The following is an 18,871-nucleotide window of genomic DNA, read 5'->3' as shown; positions in this document are numbered from 1 at the left end:
TTTTCTAGCATTACCATATTCAAAGAATCACCAAGGAAAGAATAGAGTCCCTGATATTATTATATCACAAAAGTGGTAGACAAGTTTTCTCTACAATACCTGAAATGCTGGGGAAATTTCAGCCAGAAACTGCAAACTGTTTTTCAAATTCACCTAAAGGAGAAAAAGAGAAACTGGTAAAGCATCAGGATGAACAGAAAGAAACACATTTTTGGGGGCCCTGACCAGGAGAAAGAGCCAATTTCTCTAGGTGCTTAGGTTCCATTATAGAACAGGCTCCTACTGTGTGGACTTGGGGTGCCTATATGGAGATGCCCAGTTATAGGACTGCCTCCCATATGTCTACAGCTCCTACAGAGGCCTTGCTGCCACCAAGCCTTTCTTATGTAAATGGTGTGGCTTATAACCCAGTATCTCATGCATCCTGCCAACAACTGACCCTTTTTCAGTGCCCTTTCATATACCCACCAATTCTAGAAAGTTACATGCCCAAATTTGCGACTAGCATGCAAAGTTTGTGCATGGAAGTTATAGAATAAGGTCAGTTGTATGTGTAACTTAGTTGAATAATGAGCCGATACTTGGTATTAATGAACAATAGACTATAATTGGTGGTATTCTATAAGTTGCAGGTTCAAATTCCAAAATGCTTCAAGGGAGCATGGATCTGGGAAGGCATGAGCGGGACAGGGGTGTGTCAAGCAGTTATTTGCATGGGTTATAGAATACTAGCACTTATGCGCCTAACTACCTGCAGGGTAAGGATTTATGCCAGCCACTGAGCTGGAGTAAGTGCTAGTTTCTATAATAGCAATTGTATGCAGAACTACTGATACAAAATTTGCACAAAGCACAGATCATCCCAGTGGCTAACTTTAGGTGATTTATTGAGAATTGCCCCCCTTAGTCTTTTCATTTATCAGCCTTAAAATTCCACTGCTCTGCTTTCTTTTGCTGATGTACCTGAAACAAGTCATGTCACCTCTCTTTACTATCTCAGTTGAATTCAAGAAAGCTATGAGACAAGCACATAGGATCTCTAAGGGAGAGGAAAAGATAGTAGATGGTATGGATGGGAAGATTAGATAGGTCATATGGTCTTTATCTGCTGTCAGTTTCTATTACTACTATGAGCACTTATTTCTATAACACTGCTAGACTTACACAGCACTGTACATTAAACAAGCTCAAAAGAGCTTACAATCTAATTAGAACAGACAGACAGGACAACTAGGGTTAGGGAGCTTCTCGCAGAGGGAATGACAAAATGGACAAGGGTATCTTACAAGTGAGTGGGAATTAGGAGTTGAAAGAAGCTTTGAAAAAGTGGGCTTCTAGCTTGGATTTGAATACTGCCAGAGATGGAGCTTGACATATTGACTCAGGCAGTCTGTTCCAGGCATACGGTGCAGCAAGATAGAAGGGACTGAATGTAGAGTTTCTATGTTAGCTGTTTTTTCTTCAGCTTTTGCTTTTGCTATCCTGACTTCTTTCCCCATTTCTTTCTGCTTTACCAGATGATCTTCCTGTCTTTCTTTCAGAGCTTCTTTGCATTTTTTTGTATGCTAAAGTCAAGAACATCATACTACCGACAAGTCGCACAAAAAAAACTGACTAACATGCTTTTTGTACATTATTTATTTACCTCAAATTGGGTATAAGCCTAGCTGTATTTCACTTCTTCCTGTAGTTTTTCTTGCGAATGATATGGACTGAAAAAAAATGGGCTTTTCTTCCCTGCCATGAATGAAAGTTTTGTTTTCTACTTACCACATCTGCCTCCTGCTTTTGGACCACAGAGGTTTGGAGGTCTCTTAGAGCCTTTGCTTCATCCATCAGTTGTTTCTGTATTGTGGCATCAGTCTACATATGAAACCAAATGAATGAGAAAAGATCACTAAATAATCTCTCTGACTTCTTACTGCTATTTTCTCATGAAGAGCCTGCTTCTCTGAAAGGCAGGGATGATGGACTACTAGTCTCTTCCAGTGGTATGGAACATTCAGAGTTGCCAGGTTACCCAGAGGAACAGATACATTTGCAGATCAAAATTTGGGGAATTTCCTCATGTTCTAGCCAGGGCAGGATTAAACTAGATTCATGCCTAGGGCTCAAATGTTTAGGAAGGGTCCTCTCAGATATGTAATTTAGTGACCTCTAAAGCAGATTTTTGCCCTGGAAGTCGGTGATTGGCACAAAGAAGAGTGGGTGTGTGAAGAGATGGTGGATGAGGGGCAGGAAGGGGAGGGAGCTAGAACTACCTCTGCTTCACAGGTTTGTCTATTCTCCCCACCCCTAGGCCATTATCTTCCAGTCTGAAGTAGGAGTCAACAAGCAGCACATCTTACCAGTCGCATTCTTCTCTCCTTTGTGGGAGTTTTTAAAATATACTAACCCTTTGGGGGAGGGGCAATATGCTTACTTAAGACCCACCAAAGTTAATCCTGCCCTAGTTCTGGCATATTGAGAAAGTAAAGACAGAAATGTCTGCTTAACAATAATGCCTCCCTAGGGTTACCATATTTTACAAAGGAAAATCCTGAACACATAACCCCACCCCTTTCCACTTTCAACCCTTCCCCGTTCCACCCTAACCCGCCTGGTTCCATCTGGCCCCTCTTCTTGACACCAGTTCCCTTAACGTTCTGATTCATTCACTCGTAATCTCAAAAATAGACTATTGTAATTCACTTTTAAAAGGAATATATCATAAGGACTTGAAACGTTTGCAGTTAATTCAAAATACGGCCATTAAGTTAATTTCAAGAGCATCAAAGTACGATCATGTTACCCCTCTGCTAAAAGATGCCCACTGGTTGCCAATTTCACATAGGATAACTTATAAAATAGCCCTTTTGACATTCAAAACCATGCAAACTAATTCTCCAGCTTTTATCGACAGATTATTGATCCCTTATGACCCACCAAGATCTTTGAGATCCATATCCCAATTTAATCTTAATATCCCTTCATTAAAAATAATTGGCACACGTCGTACTACCATTTTTTCTGTAACAGCCCCAACGATTTGGAACTCTCTTCCGCTTTATTTAAAAATGGAAAATAATTTAAAAACATTCAAAAGCAACTTAAAATGCTTCCTTTTTAAAGATGCTTTTAACTGAAGTTTTATTTTATTTCAAAGTTGATTTTAACTGATGTCTTATTTTAGTTTTTTTTTTTTTTTTTTAACTCCCTGCCCTTTTGTACTTGCCATTAATGTTTCTTCCATTTACTATAGCTATTGTATTTCCTCCCTCTTTACCTTGTGTGTCTTTTGTTCGTTCGTCCACAATAACTTTGCATGTATTATTGTTCGCTTTGTAGTTTTTAGAAAGTATGTATTAACTGTAATATTGTTTGTCTAAAGGAAAAATTTTTTACTCTGTACAACGCTTTGTAGAATCGATAAAGCGTTTAATCAAATAACTAAATAAACAATAAACAATCTGCAGCCCAGCCCAGTTCCACCTCTGGCCCCGCCCAGTTCTTCCCCCTAGCCCCATTCCCAGCAAGCCTCCTCTCTTTTGCGACGAGCTCCAGTCATGTCTGGAGGGTCTGGAGCATGCGTGAATGTGTGTGACGCCATCAGCGCCTGCTCAGAGGCCCTCCATATGCAGCCGGAGTTCATCGAGGTTTTCCAAAACCCGGACAAAGGCCGGGTTTTGAAAAGCCCATCCGGGAGCCCAGACAATCCTCTAAATAGAGGACATATCAGGGTTTTCCCAGACATCTGGTAACCCTATGCCTCCCCAATATGGATATTGCTTCCCTAGTCCCATTCCTCATCTTCAGCACTGCTTGTAATCTCCAGTTCCATTTGAACTCTTTCTCAGAACTTTTTGCTGAGCTCCCCTTCAGCTGAATCCCTTCTAATCTCCTGTTTCCCAGGATTCCTTACTGAGTGCTTTATTCTCAAATCCCCCCTTACCTGTTTTACACTGAGTGCCTCAAGTTCTTCTGCAAAATTCACAAGTTTTGTCTTTACCAGAGGATTCTGGAGCTAAAGATAGAGAAGCAAAATCAGAGGGTTCATTATAGAAAGATAAAAACAAGCAAATCATCATCTATAGAGAGGCAAGGTCAAGCAAGTTACCTATTCAGAAACAAGGCAGGGGACACTAGAGGGTGATAGGACAAATAGAGGACCCCCCTTGAAAATCAGAGATCTAAACATTAACAAGAGTACAACTGTTGATTACAACATACTTTGGCACATTTGGGGTAATTTTATAAAAAGGCACTTATCGTATATATTTGAATATAAACTGAGGTAACGTTTTTTCTTCCCCAGAAAATGGGAAAAAAAAAGATTGACTCGAGTATAAACTGAGGGTTTATATTCAAATATAGGTATTGATGGTCCAGTAGTGAGCTGGGACAGGAGCAATCCCTCCTTGTCCTGTCCCAGCTGGCTTTTCACCCCCTATTCCCTCCCTGACCCGTTGCAGGCCTCCCTTGGGTCTGCCTTGAACCCTGATGGTCCAAAGGTGAGCCAGAACAGGAGAGACCCCTCCCGTATCCTGTTCCGGCTGGCTCCACATCACTCCACCTCCCTCCTGCCTCCCGCACCTGAAGAGGCCTATCTTGCAAGCCCTAGTGGTCTAGTGGTGAACCTGGGCAGGAACACACGAGGTTGCCACGGGAACTCACAGCATCCATTGTGCTTGTTGCAGGTTTCTGGGTCTCGCTGTGTCTTGTCAGGTAGAAGCTGACATTTCAGGTACCATGCTGTGGCTTTCTTCATGGTATGCTCTGAAGTCTGCAGTTTGACTTTGTAAATAGTGGGTTTACTGACGTAATTGGGAACAGGGCAGTCCACCAATTTGAATTTTGATGGGAAAATCAGTTGGTCAGAAATCTGAATTTTTATGTGAAAGTCAGTTGGTAAAAGTCTTTGGTAGCTTTAAAGATGTTTTCCCTGTGGAGCTCGGCTACATGTTCAGAGACTTGGGACATTTTAATAATAAAGGTTACACACAGGTTGTTTAAGACTTCTCCCTTGCCTTTTTGTCTTCTGTTTGCTCCTCCATTTCCCTTGCCACAAACTTGACCTTGCCTCCCCCTTCTTTATTTACTCCTTTAGACTCCTCTTCTCCATAACAAACCTCTGCCTGTAGAATGGTGTATGGTAATGCATCTAGTCCACTGTCTCGGTAGCTTTCTAGTCCATATATTGTGATTTCTATTAAAAAAGACAGATCTCCAAGATCCAGCTTGAGGTTGTCAATGTTCTTCTGCAATTCAACTGTATACTAAGAAAAAATAAGAAACAAACACTCTTTCAAAGAATGAAGAATAACCATTTGTTGAGAAATAAGTAGCATGTTCTCAGGATCCACTCTTCTACTACCATGGCAATCTTCCCCTTCTAAGATTCAGAGCTGCCAAGTTACCCAGTTCCAGGAGAAAAATTTAAAGTCAGTTCTGAATTTCTGACAACCCCATCCAGATACATTAAGGCAGTGGCATACCTAGGGCACCCGGGGCCCATCATTTTTTGACACCCCCCCATGTAAAAAAATATTTTTTGTAATGACCATGAAACGGAATAAATGGTCAGAATAGAAACAGGCAGTGAAAATTTTCTTATATTCCAAACATAACATAACATAAATTATGTCTGAATTGTCATGACATCAGAAGTACATATGGAGTAGTTGCAGGTGATGCTTGGGATAGTTCTGATTGTGTTAGTTCAGTTTTATGTGTTTTTTGAATAGAAGGGTTTTTATTTCTTTTTGAAGGTTTTGCAGTCTGTGGTCGATGTCAATTGGTTGTAGAGTTGGGGGTCGAGTGTTGCAGCTCGAATGGCTAGGAGGTTGTCGAACAGTTTTTTTCTTTTGACGTTTTTGGTTGGAGGGTGTGTGAATGGTGCGTGAGTTCTCCTATGTCTGTTTGAAGTGGATTGAATTATTTAGCTGAAGAAATTAGTTACCCCCTCATCCCACACACATTAATTCTCTTCCATTTTTGTTCCCATTATAAAAAACACTGATAAGTTCCCAGAAAAAAAATACATTAAAATAAGAAGTGAAAACAAAGGCCCCTACAGATGAGAACATAACATAAGAATAGCCTAACTGGGTCAGACCAATGGTCCATCATGCCCAGTAGCCCATTCTCATGATAGCCAATCCAGGACACTAATACCTGGTCAAAACCCAAAGAGTAGCAACATTCCATGCTACCGATCCAGGGCAAGCAGACACTCCCCCATGTCTTAATAACAGATTATGGACTTTTCCTCCAGGAATTTGTCCAAATCTTTCTTAAAACCAGCTACACTATCTGCTTTTACCATAACTTCTGGCCACTTCATTTTTAAGTTTAGATCTTTCCTTTCAAACAGAGACCTTGCTAGATGTCAAATACAGCACAAGGTAACTTCACATGGACTTAGCTGTGCAGGAAATGTGAATCTCCTCATACACCCACCATATAGTGCAAAAATATGCAAAGGTCTGTTTTTTTCTTTCGATCACTACATAGCCTAATGCCACACAAGCAGCGCTGTTACAAACATATTCTGTAGGTCAATGCTAAGGATAACAAAGTTTCCTTCCTTGGACCAGAAGGAGATACTGATAAACCACTGGAAGAGATCCCAAAACAACACCCAAAGACCCACTCAGTGTGTGAACCAGTTGAGTGGAGTGGACTAACTGGGGGGTGGAAATGGGCCCAGAGTTTGCTCAGCAGAATTTCCCAGACCACCTCTTCCTCTCAACACATTGACACGCTGCCACCATCACCACTAGGAACACCTCACTGGGTAGGCCAGCTATGCTATAAACTTTATAAAACACATTATTATATTTTCTTATAAAGCACATATTTTAACTGAACTCTCTGACATCCTCAGCCTTTCCATTCACAAAAATAGAAGGAAGAAAAGTTCCCATTTCCTGCTGTCTCATGTCCCCGGCCTATACAATATTTTTTTTCTGCAGACCCTTCAAAAGTCTGACCAAATCCTCGTTTCACTTGCATTATAAAGTACTGAGGATGCTATCTCTCCCCAATCCCAGGTCCTAAAGTCTAAGACAGTAGCACAAACTAATGCTGCCAGATTCAGAAAAAAAATTTCGATTCGATTCAGCCTATTGAATTGGTTTTTCAACTCGATTTTCCTGCCCAGTTGGGTGATTTTTTTCAAAACTCCTGGTGGGTTTTATAGCTTTTTCACCCCCTTTGGCTTCTCCTAACCACACTGACACTGTGGTGTAAATAAAATAAAGAAACAAAAATGACTTTTCCTCTCTCTGTTAAATCCTAGCTCACGTTTGCAGTCCAACACAAGCTCTGGCAGGATACACATTTCAAATCTGACATATTATAATCACAAAACAGAAAATAATTAATTAATTTTTCTACCTTTTGTTGTCTGGTTATATTTCAAATCTTGTTGGTCCAAGGCTCTGGTTTTCTTCTGATAACTTGCTTGCCAGGGTTTCCTTCTTTCTGCATGCTAACCATCCATCTGCCAACTCTGTCCTCCCTTTCCATTTCCCTTCCCTTCCCAGGAAGTCTGGTATCTTTCCTTTTTTTCATCTCCCTCCACAGATCCACCTTTTCTTAACTACCCTTTCATCCGGCATCTCTCCCTCCTTCCCCACCACCCCAGAGTCCACCATCTCTCCCTTTCTTTTCCTAATTACCCTCCTATCCAGTATCTCTATCTCTCCTCCACACCATCCCTTGTGTCCAATTTCTCTTCCTTTCTGTTCCTTCCCTCCCTAAATCCCATGGTCCATTATCTCTCTCCCTCTCCTCTATTTTCAGACCCATTATTTCTTCCCCCCCCCCAAAGTTTGGCATATGCACGTCTCTTTGAACACCCCCTTCCCTCCGTGTACTTCTAAACCAGGGTCCCCCCCAAAGGCCTGTCCCCCCTTAAAGGTCTGCCTGTCCCCCCCTTGAAGGCCTGTCCCACCCCCTTGTAGGCCTGTCCCCCCCCTTGAAGGCCTGTCCCCCCCCTTGTAGGCCTGTCCCCCCCTTGAAGGCCTGCCTGCCTGTCCCCCACTTGAAGGCATGTCCCCCCCCTTGAAGGCCTGCACCCCCTTGAAGGTCTGCACCCCCCCGAAGGCCTGCACCCCCCCCTTGAAGGCCTGTCCCACCCCCTTGTAGCTTGTCCCCCCCCTTGTAGGCCTGTCCCCCCTTGAAGGCCTGCCTGCCTGTCCCCCCCTTGAAGGCCTGTCCCCCCTTGAAGGCCTGCACCCCCTTGAAGGTCTGCTCCCCCCCGAAGGCCTGCACCCCCCTTGAAGACCTGCACCCCCTTGAAGGTCTGCACCCCCCCCGAAGGCCTGCACCCCCATGAAGGCCTGTCCTACCACCTTGTAGGCCTGTCCCCCCCTTGTAGGCCTGTCCCCCCCTTGAAGGCCTGCACCCCCTTGAAGGTCTGCACCCCCCGAAAGGCCTACACCCCCCCCCGAAGGCATGCACCCCCCCGAAGGCCTGTCCCACCCCCTTGTAGGCCTGTTCCACCCCCTTGTAGGCCTGTCCTCCCTTGAAGGCTTGCCTGCCCCCCTTGAAGGCCTGCCTGCCCCCCTTGAAGGCCTGTCCCTCCCCCTTGAAGGCCTGCACCCCCTTGAAGGTCTGCACCCCCCCCGAAGGCCTGCCTGCCTGCCTGTCACCCCCCTCTCCCTTGAAAGCCTGCCTACCTGCCTGCCCGCCCCACCCTGAAGGCCTGATGCCCCGACCCACCCCAAAGGACCGCTCGCCCCCCTGGCCTCCCCGCATCACCTATGAAGCAGCTGCAGCAGGATCGTGACGTCAGCGATTCCTGCGCTGCTTAGGCGCTGCTTCCTGCGCCGCGGTCCTGCCCCTCCTCTGACGTCAGAATCTTTTGTGTGACTGAGAATGTGACTGAGAATGTGACTGAGAAAGGGGTGGAGTCTTTTCTGAGCTGTGCTGAGGGAACTCAGCCTAATTCAAAGTGCAGAGTACAGCAAAGAGGTGTTTCCAGTGTGTTGGAAGGAGTAGAGTGGAGTCAGGAGCTGGAACCTGAGAATCTACAGAGAGAAATACAGCAGGAGGTGGCTGTAGGTGATGAAGCTGTGCTGCCACAACGGTAGCAATGGACAAAGCAAGTTTTGCCTTGTTCTAAAGAACTGCAGTTGAAAGAACTGAATGCAGGACAGATCCCTATGGATGTGAATGGGGTGTTGGGGAGGGGGAGGGGGTGGGAGAGGGTGGGGGATCTGGTGGTGGTGGGCATGGTGCCCGGAAAGGGGTTAAACGGGGAATATCTTTTGCAGATGTGGTGGCTGGGGGATCGGGACAGGGGGGTAGGAATCGGGGGAGGGGGAATGCGCAAGGGGAGAGTGGGGGGAGGAGAGAGGATGGTGGAGGGAATGGGAATGGTGGTGGGGGGTGGGGTAGCAGGGGAGGGGGAGAGGGGGGTATTTTCAAGAGAAGAAATGTGGTTCAGTTGAAGTGGGTGGGGGTGGGGAATATGCCAACAAGGGACAGGGTGTTGAGAATGGTTCTGGGGTTGGGCTTCATCCCTGAGGACCTGTATGCCTGTATTCATCCGGTAATGGTTCCGGAGTATGACATCAGTTTCCAGAGACAGAGGGGTTTAGAGTTATTTTGGGAAAAATATGAGGGGGTGAGGGGGAGGGAGCAGTGGGCAGAATTTAAAGCCATACCTGTGAGTAAGCCTGACCTTGTGCAAGTGACAGTGTTGGTGAGAAATGAGTCCATCCCCAGTTCAGACCTGACATACTGGTTGAATCGGTATGGGGTGCTTCGGACTCCATTAGTGAAGATCATGGACCCGAGTAGGGTCTGGGCTGGTGGATGGACGGCCAACATGAAGCTAAGTTAAGTGGGTAATGTGATACAGCATGTTCTACCAGTGGCATACATTGGGAGAGAGCGCATCCAATGTTTTTACAAGGGGCAGCCCAGGGTATGTTTTCGATGTGGATCGTTTAGGCATCTAAGTATGGTGTGTCCTATCCTGATGTGTGTAAAATGTGGAGGGAAGGGGCATATTGGGGAGGAGTGTGACCTCATTCGGTGCAACTTGTGTGGATGTCTGGGACACCCGTTCAGCAAGTGTCCGAGGGCTGCACATAACAGGTGGCGAGAGGAAAATGATGGGGGAGGGGAGGAACCGCAGGAGCGGGCCCAGGAGGAGGAACGGGATTAGGAGGGTGGTCAGGAAGATAGCCAGGAAAAGGTGAGGCAGGGTGAAGGGCTGGTGCAGGAAGCAGAGGGGGAGAGAGAAGGTGGGGGTGGGGATGAGGGTACATGGGAAAAGGTACGTAGTAAGAAGGTGGGGAAACACCAGAGGAAAAGAAGGGGAGATAAGGTTGAGGATACTAATAGGTTTAGTGTATTGGCACAGGAGGAAGAGGATGGAGGTGGGGTGTCCCATAAGAGGAAAGGGAAGAAAGGTCGGGAGGGAGGGCAGCAGGAATACCCGGCGATGATTCTGGAGAGGTTGCGAGTTGAGACAGTGGGAGAGGAAGGGGATGGGGGAGGGGCTTTTCTAAATACAGAGGTGGGTGGGAAGGAGGGTATGGAAGTAGATGGAGGGGATGTTTTGCTGGTTGGGAGGGATGTGATTAAGGAAGGGGAAGATAAGGAAAGGGAAGGAATTGGGGAAGAGTTGATTCTGGCGGAGGGCGAGGCGGTCCCGCCAGGGGTGGTGGTGAAGAGGGGAATGGAAGAAGGGAGCGGAGAGAAGGGGGGGGGAAGAAATCTAAATTAGTGTCATGATGGGGGGTCTCGGTTTGAATATTGCAACTTTGAATGTTGCTAGTCTCCGAACGGAGAGAAAGCGGTTTCTGGTGTATGAGTTCCTGGCTTCCAAACAATTGGATGTTATCATGTTGCAAGAAACAAGGGTTGACCACCCAAGTTTATTGTGGAAAGCTAAAAGGGACTGGAAATGGGGGCCGTCATACTGGGTATTAGCCCAGGAGGCTTATGGGGGGGTGGCAATTCTGTTTAACTCCAGGGCGGTGGAAGTGCATAGGGTGGTGGAATTGGGTGAGGGGAGGGGGCAGATATTGGATGTAAGGGTGGAGGGAGAGGAGGTAAGGGTGGAGGGAGAGGAGGTAAGGTTGGTGAACATCTACGGTCCTCAGAGGAAGTGGGAGCGTAAAGCTCTAATCTCCCGGATCAGACCATATTTATACACGGCCAGGAGGGTGGTGTGGGGAGGGGATTTTAATGCAGTGGTGAGGCAGGAGGATAGGGAAGGGAGGAAATTTTCTTTAGGATATGATGAATTATTTTTGAAACAGGTGGGGAAGGGTGCAGGGCTGGTTGATATTTATACAGTTTTTGGGAAGCAAGGGGGGTTTACGTTTGGCAGGGGGAAATGCCGCAGTTGTATCGACAGATTTTTTTGTAAGGAGGGAAGACTGTCAGGACCCTCCCCAAGTGCAGCATGTTGAATTTACAGATCACGCTTTGGTGAGCATACAGTTAGGGGGGAAGTTATGGGTATGGGTCTGTGGAGGCTCAACAATGCATGGCTCCAGGAGGAGAGTGTACAGGAGGCCTTTAGGGAGTTCTGGACAGACCAGCTGTCTACTGTAAGCGTGTACGGGTCATTGGGGGGATGGTGGGAGGTTGTGAAGGGTAGGATCAAGGGTTTTTTTCAAGAAAATAAGTAGGAGGGCATCACAAAATAGGGAGGGGAGGCTGGTAGCCCTGAGGAAGGAATTAAATTTGAGGATGGAAGGAGGTGAAAAGGGGGAGGGGATTCAGGTACTCAAGGGAAAAATTGAAGCACTACAGTACGATAGATATAGGTCCTTAGTGTGGGAGAGGGACTATGGGCATTTCATCTCACCGGACCCTTTCAGGGCATGCAAAGAGAGGGTCAGGCGGCAGAAGGTGGGGAGTTTGTGGGACAATGAGGGGATAGAGCAGGAGTCACGAGAAGGGATATTGAGGGTGGTGGGAGAGCATTTTGGGGGGCTCTTTGAAGTTGGGCAAGAGGAAAGGGAGGGGTGGGAGGAATATATAGAGGGGACCCCGGGGGTGGGGGGAGGGTTAACAGAGGAGCAGGCAGAAGCGCTGAATGGTTCATGGACGGTGGAGGAGGTAAGACGGGCGATAGCCGGCCTGACCAGAGGGAAATCACCCGGTCCAGATGGGTTGACAGCCGAGTTTTTTAAGACATTTTGTGAGCAGATGATACCTTTCTTGGTGCTGTTTACGGAGCTTAGCTGTCAGCCTGTTCTGCCGAGGTCCATGAGGGAGGCGGTATTGGTTTTGATTGCGAAGCCAGGGAAGGAAGGGTCAAGGATGGGAAATTGGAGGCCGATTTCTTTGCTTAATACAGATAGGAAAATTTTTAGCAAAGATGATGTGCACAAGACTGGGAGAGGTGGCGGCATCAGTACTGGCACCAGCACAGATGTGTGGCGTGCAGGGGAGGGGGCGATAGAAGCAGCAGTAACAGTAAGAGAGGCAGTTGAGAGGGGTCGGAGGGCCCAAGGGGGGCGGGTGCTTGTTAGTTTGGACCAAGCCACAGCCTTTGATAGGGTGCCATACAAATATTTGTGGGGGGTTCTTACAAAGTATGGGATTCCTGTGCAGTTTGTGGAGGGGTTGAAGACTCTGTATAGGGAGGCAGCAACCTTTCCCTTGGTGAATGGGTGGAGTGGGGAGCGTTTCTCCATTGGGAAAGGGGTGAGACAGGGCTGTCCCTTAAGACCATTGCTATATGTATTTGCCATCGATCCATTGCTGCAGCGGCTGGAGAAGGGTGGGGGTTTAACAGGGATAGATATGGGGGAAGGCACAAAGGTCAGGGTGGTGGCATATTCCGATGACATCTCTGTGTTTGTGTCTTCAAATAGAGAGTTTAGGTGGATGGAGGAAAAACTGGGAGAGTATTCAGGTGCCACAGGGGCGTGCATTAACCAGGAAAAGAGTCATTTGTTGAAACTCGGGGATCCGGCATGGGAGGTGGAGAGTACAAGTGGGTTCTTGCCTCCAGAGGGGAGGGTTAGGGTGCTGGGGGTTGTCTTCAGTGGGGATGAGGCGTATCAAATGGAGAATTGGAAGGGAAAAATCCAGGAAGGGCGGCAGAAGGTGGAAGCCTGGAAGCAGTGGAAGCTGACATTTCTGGAACGGGTGCGTTTAATGAAAGTATATTTGGTTCCTTTGTTCTTATTCCTTAGTTATGTGTGTTTGCTCCCGCAGGGGTTGCACGCTATGATGTATAGTCTTTTTTTTCAGTGCCTCTGGGGTAACCGCTTAAATCCAATAAAGAGGGGGGTAACGTATTTGGCAAAAGAACAAGGGGGCTTGGGGATGGTGAACCCCATTCTTTTTTTCTCCTCCCTCTTCCTCCAGTTCCATTTGGGGGGGTTGGTGAGGGGACAGCAAGAAAGGGTGGTATGGGTAGAAAGTGTTCAAACGTGGGGTACAGTGTTTTGGAAAGACTGGTTGGGAGGAGTGGAAATAGGGAAGAAGCGGGTGGTGGGGGTTTTGGCAGGGGTGCCGGGTCAGGCGGACATGGCCCGTTTAGTTAGGAGTTGGAGGGTCACGGTGGATGAAGTGGTGGAGGGGAGGAAGACATGGATGGAAAGAGTGCTGCACCAGTGTTATGTGGTGGAACCTCTGCTGAAGGATTGCCCGGGGATACGTCAACAGCAGGCACTCCGTTATGTGGCAATGCCACGCCTGCCCCCTAAGTACTTCGATGTGGCATGGCTGGCACTGCATGGCAAGATGTATGTCCGGGCGAATCTAAAGTGTAGACGAGTGACTGACAGGGACTGTCCAAGGGGGGAGTGCCAGGGAGTGTTAGAGACAATGGAACATTTTTTGTGTTTTTGCCCCTTTTCAGTTGAGGTGGGGAGGAGGGTGGCCAGGGATTTGGGGTTTCAGGTGGGTTTGTTTGAAAGTATGAGTTATGCGGATTGGGTTTATGGGGGTGGTGGGGGGAAGAGGGTGTATGGTGAAACTTTTTTTATTATTTTATCCATACTGAAGTATTTCATTTGGATGGCACGTTGCCAGATGTCGCTGAGGCAGCGACAGCTGGCACCGGACACAGTGGCGATGGATGTGGTGCGGGCAGTGTGCCAAGTTGCAGAAGCAGAGAGAAAAAGGAGGAGTGAACAGCAGTGGCGTTTATTGTGGAAGGGGGTGCGGCTTCAGCCTCCCTGACGAGTGTTACAGTTTTTGTTTTAACTGAGTTTTTGTATTTATGTTTATTTATTGCTGGGAGGGAGGGGGGTTTCTAGTCATTTTGTGTACAGGGTTTGGGGATGTTTAGTTTCATATTTACAGGTTTGGTGTGGGGATAGTGAAATGTCAGTTTATGTTTGTATTATTTGTATGATATTTGCTGCTGTCACTTTGTAATGTATTGAATTGTAATGCTTTTTTGGTATAAGTCTATATAATAAAAATAACTTTTCAGTAGTTGGAACCTAAGAACAGTACCAGGGAGAGCTTTAGATTCTTGCCCAGAAATAGCTAAGGAGAAGAAGAAAAAAACCCAAACACCCCAACAAATTTTTATGTTGAATCAGGTTGGGCAGACTAGATGGACCATTCGGGTCTTTATCTGCCGTCATCTACTATGTTACTATGTTAAGAGTAAGAAAACAGTCTCTGCTCGAAAGAGCTTACAATCTAAACAGGCAAGACAGACAAACAGGATGTCATGGATACCGTGGATGCCACAGGCTGAATATTAACCAGAATGTTTATTACTCCTCCATAATTCCCCTTTCAAACAATTATGAAAATTGTGGAAAAATATGATTAATTGAACAAATGGAAGTAAAAATAAAGGTGTTTCCATAATGAGTGACATTCCATAAATATTAGCTATTCTGGAATACATGCCACACAACAACCACAGTGATTCTCAACTTTTTGGTCCCCTTGGCCTTTTTAGGATCCAGAAACTTCCATGATTTTGTTTACATTGCATATCACAAACTGGCAGGCATATTGTTTGCAGCTCCCCCCCACCCCAGTCTTATCTTGGTTGACAGGATCTCCAGCCTTTGCTTTTTCAAGGAGATGTGATGCTGCCAAAGTTCCAAAGGATAGACTCACATCACAGTATTGTACAACACAATTGTGTTGAGTGCAGCCAAAGCAAGGACATTGTGGAAACCCTAGAGTGGCCATCTCTGTCTTTCTGTTTTCATGGAATACTTGTGAACCACAAAAGTGTGGACCCTCAATGTTGCCTTGTTGTAAAAGGCTTCTGACTCAGGTATCTTCTTTCTGTTGGTTCTAATGTGGACATTATTCCATATTGCATTGACAATCAATAGTCTGTCCTGCCTCAAAGATTTCATCCTCATCCAATGTAAAATGTACTTCTAATGTCTACTCAATTCTCCCTTTAAAAGACTCCTCATTCTCTCCCCCTCCACCTCCTGCTTACTGTCTCCTTACTCCTTAATTCTTCCCTCTTTTACCTGTCACTCGAATTGTATGTCACCTTGAACCTATACAGGCACAGAGCAACTCACAAATTAGATATCTGGATGGAGGGTGCTTAGTAACAGAACATTCTTGTTTACCTATCTTTGTTAAACAGTGAAATTACAATCTCCATGTTTCATCACCATGGTGACAGAGAGCATTTTAGAGCTGTACTGAATAGCAAAGTTTACTATTTGGCTGAATACGAATAATGAAAAATTTTATTTGGCTAAATTTGAATAATGGGCATTGAGTTTAACATAACAAATAATAAAAGAAGCAACATGAAATCAGAGATCAAGCATTTATTTCAGTAGGATTTAGCATAGAAGAGCTCCGGATTATTTGTATTTGAATTTAAATCACTATTCAGCTGAATACAAATCACATATTTGGGGCCAAATCAAATATGAACATTGGGTACAGCCCTAATAGAGATTTGCTTGGAAGTTTTTCAACAATATTGGATCCTCTTTTTGTGACTTTTTTTTACTTAGTGGAAAAAGGTCCTGCAGCTAGTCATACTTTAAGGCAGGGGTGTCCAACCTTTTGGCTTCCCTGGGCCGCATTGTCTGAAAAAAATGTTTCTGGGGCCGCACAAATGCGCAAACGCTGCAGCAAGACAGAGGAGGGAGCCAGCAAAATGGTAAACATCCAGGGGCAGCAGAGGAAAACACTGCTTCGCCCTCGACCGGGGCCACAAAAAATACTTCACGGGGCTGCATGCGGCCCTTGGGCCGCAGGTTGGACACCCCTGCTTTAAGGGCACAATCAGTGGCGTAGTGAGGGTGAGAAGCACCCAGGGCGTTAGTACCCCTCCCCCCACCCTCATCTTCGCCCACCCCTGCTCTTTCCTCGATCCCCCCTGCCACATGCCCCCCTGCCGCATGCCTCCCCTTCCCTTAACTTCCCCGTAACTCTAGCTGTTGACCGCCGTGAGCAACAAGAACTTCAACGTGCTCCTCGTGACCCCATCATCTCTTCCATTGACATTAATTCCTATACGCAGCGCCCAGAAATGATGTCAGTGAGAGAGACGACGCGGTCATGAGGAGGACAACTGGTGGTGAACAACTGGAGGTACTGGGGAAGGGGGTGTGCATGTGTGGCGAAGGGAGGAGTGGGAAGAGGTGGGGGCGGAAAGGAGGAGGGGTGCCAGTGGCCCCACCAGCATGGCATCCAGGGCGGACCACCCCCTACCTCCCCCTTACTACGCCACTGGGCACAATTAATGAGAAGATGGCTATACTTGAAAATATATAACAACTTTACCTATTAGCATATCTCTGATATTTAGGTTGCCAAGAATTTACAATGCTTTAGCAATCAGCTTGCATTGGAACAATATAAATTTGTACCCCTATTATGTTTTTTCATCATTTTTCAGTAGAAATATGAAGACCTGGCTGTGATGAAGGGAATGACATTTCTATGCTATTCAGTAAAAGACCTTCCTACCTTTGCAATATTCAGGGACTCTTCTAGATTAAAGACATTGTTCAGCTCCAGAACATCAAAAAATGAAGCTCCTTGCTTACATTCCCTGAAATATAAACCATCAGAGAGAAACTTTGCCTTCAATCGTTGTCATTAAAGTCTCAAGAAACATTTATATACATATCTTGGTTTTAAAAACGGTGGCATCCATATTAAGTCAATTAGCAACTCAATAAAGTGCCAGCTACAGTTATCCAAATTTATGAGATTATATTGCAGTTATGAGACAGCACATTATGTCCGACAATAAGAATACGAGGCAGGACAACTTCAGAATATACTACAGGGCACAAGGCAGCACAGCATCCATTCAGACAATAGCGCAGATTATGAGAGAGCGCAACATCAGAATACACTACAGGGCATCGTTTTAGAATATGAGTATGAGGCAGCATAACATCCATATACTGCTGGGTATGAGGTATACAATAGTGCAAGGTACTAGGTATTGGGCCACTGCACTGCATAATTGTATGCTCATAAAATGAGGCAGAACAGTATCCTATTCCACCATCCATGGTACTGGACATGAAGGCATCAGATATCACAGAATCATGCATCATTCTAATACTCTGCATTAGTCTGCTGAGACACAAGTAATATATCAATTAATATAGGCAATGATAGCAGATGAGGACCAGTTTGCTTACCTAATCTGCTCAAGTTATCTCATGGGTTGGATATGCCTCCATACTGCTTAACCAGCTGAAGGATTCAATTGCTTGCTTATTTAAGTCAGTGGTCTTGTCTTCCTTTTCTAGTGCAAACCATTCTATGTGGATGAGTATATCAGTTCCCATATTTAAACCAACATCAACTAGTTGTGACAGGGTGGAGTTCCTGTCACTGGCCAGCACAGGGAACCTCAGTAGTGAGACTAGAGCTCATTTACATATAAGACCCTGCAAAGGCACCTCGGAGCTGCCCACTTATTCTGAGTGGAAAAGGGTGCTGAAAAGGACAGTTTCAGAACAAAAAGCTGAAAAGAGCAAGAGCTCCTTTGGGAGCTTAGGCAACCCTCAAGGGGGAGTGCTTACTTCAGCCTAACCCTCGGTAAGCCTGATCTAGACCGGCCTGTATGGTAGAGCTTGGAGTAACCAGAGAGGACCGGCAGAGGGCCCGATGAGACAAGTCTAGGTGACAAAGAGGTCTGTAGGGGAATTGAGCAACTGGGAGAGTCCTCGCAGAGAGCGACTGAGGGACTGGTCCTCAGGGAGAAATTGAGCAACTTGGAGAATCCTCAGGGAGAGACTAAGCGACTGGGAGAGTTCTTGGAAAGTGGAGACTAAGCAACTGAGAGCATCCTCAGAGAGTGGAGACTGAGCAACTGAGAGAGTCCTCAGGGAGGGAATACTGAGTGACTGGGAGAGTTCTCAGGGAGTGGAGTAGCTGGAGGGCACAGCAGAGCTTGGATTGACTGGAGAGTACTCAAGCTTGATGACTGGAGAAGGGATCGGTGAAGAGTGTCCAGAACCAGTGGGGACCCAAAAGGCTGGTAATTCGAGTGACAGGCGGTGACCCCAGAGTGACCTAGTGGACAGAGAGAAGAAAGCTACTAGAAGAGTTTGAGGTCCTAGGCTGATGGGGACTAGTGAGTGAGCGGCAAAGGGACCGGTGGAGCTGGTAGCGACTAGCAGAGAGACCAGCAATGGTACTGGGAACTGTCAGAAGACCAAGAAGGAAGCAGCCTGTAGACCCAGGGCGACTGGCGGAGAGACTGGTAATGATAGAGGAAGCTGCCTGAAGACCTAGAGTGCCAGAGAGGACCCGGAGGCAACCAGGAAGTGTGTGGAAGAGCCTGGTCAGGTTTTAGAAGTGTGAGAAGTATATGAGTGAGAAAGTGGCTGGAAGTGAGAAGTGACAGATGATGACCACTTGGCTGATCACACTATATATTTAACCCATGCCTGTCTTTGCACTAGTCTCTATAGCTATTCTAAGCATG

The 18,871-nt window shown here is 46.2% G+C and overlaps 1 protein-coding gene across 1 annotated transcript in view; it reads right to left on the bottom strand.

Moving 5' to 3' along the window:
• Positions 1–18,871, bottom strand: part of PROM2 (prominin 2) — a 159,283-nt gene that overhangs the window by 31,782 nt on the left and 108,630 nt on the right. Inside the window, exons 13-17 of the mRNA XM_033950017.1 lie at positions 16,888–16,972; positions 5,109–5,255; positions 3,932–4,003; positions 1,771–1,863; positions 100–153 (exon numbers count right to left, since the gene is read on the bottom strand). Of these exons, the coding sequence (XP_033805908.1) occupies positions 100–153; positions 1,771–1,863; positions 3,932–4,003; positions 5,109–5,255; positions 16,888–16,972 (451 nt within the window). The remainder of the gene's footprint in view (positions 1–99; positions 154–1,770; positions 1,864–3,931; positions 4,004–5,108; positions 5,256–16,887; positions 16,973–18,871) is intronic.

This window comes from Geotrypetes seraphini, chromosome 6, assembly GCF_902459505.1.
Source record: "Geotrypetes seraphini chromosome 6, aGeoSer1.1, whole genome shotgun sequence".
Lineage (NCBI taxonomy): Eukaryota > Metazoa > Chordata > Amphibia > Gymnophiona > Dermophiidae > Geotrypetes > Geotrypetes seraphini.
The sequence above is the reverse complement of the archived record's forward strand: the minus strand, read 5'-3'. Positions and strand labels throughout refer to the sequence as shown.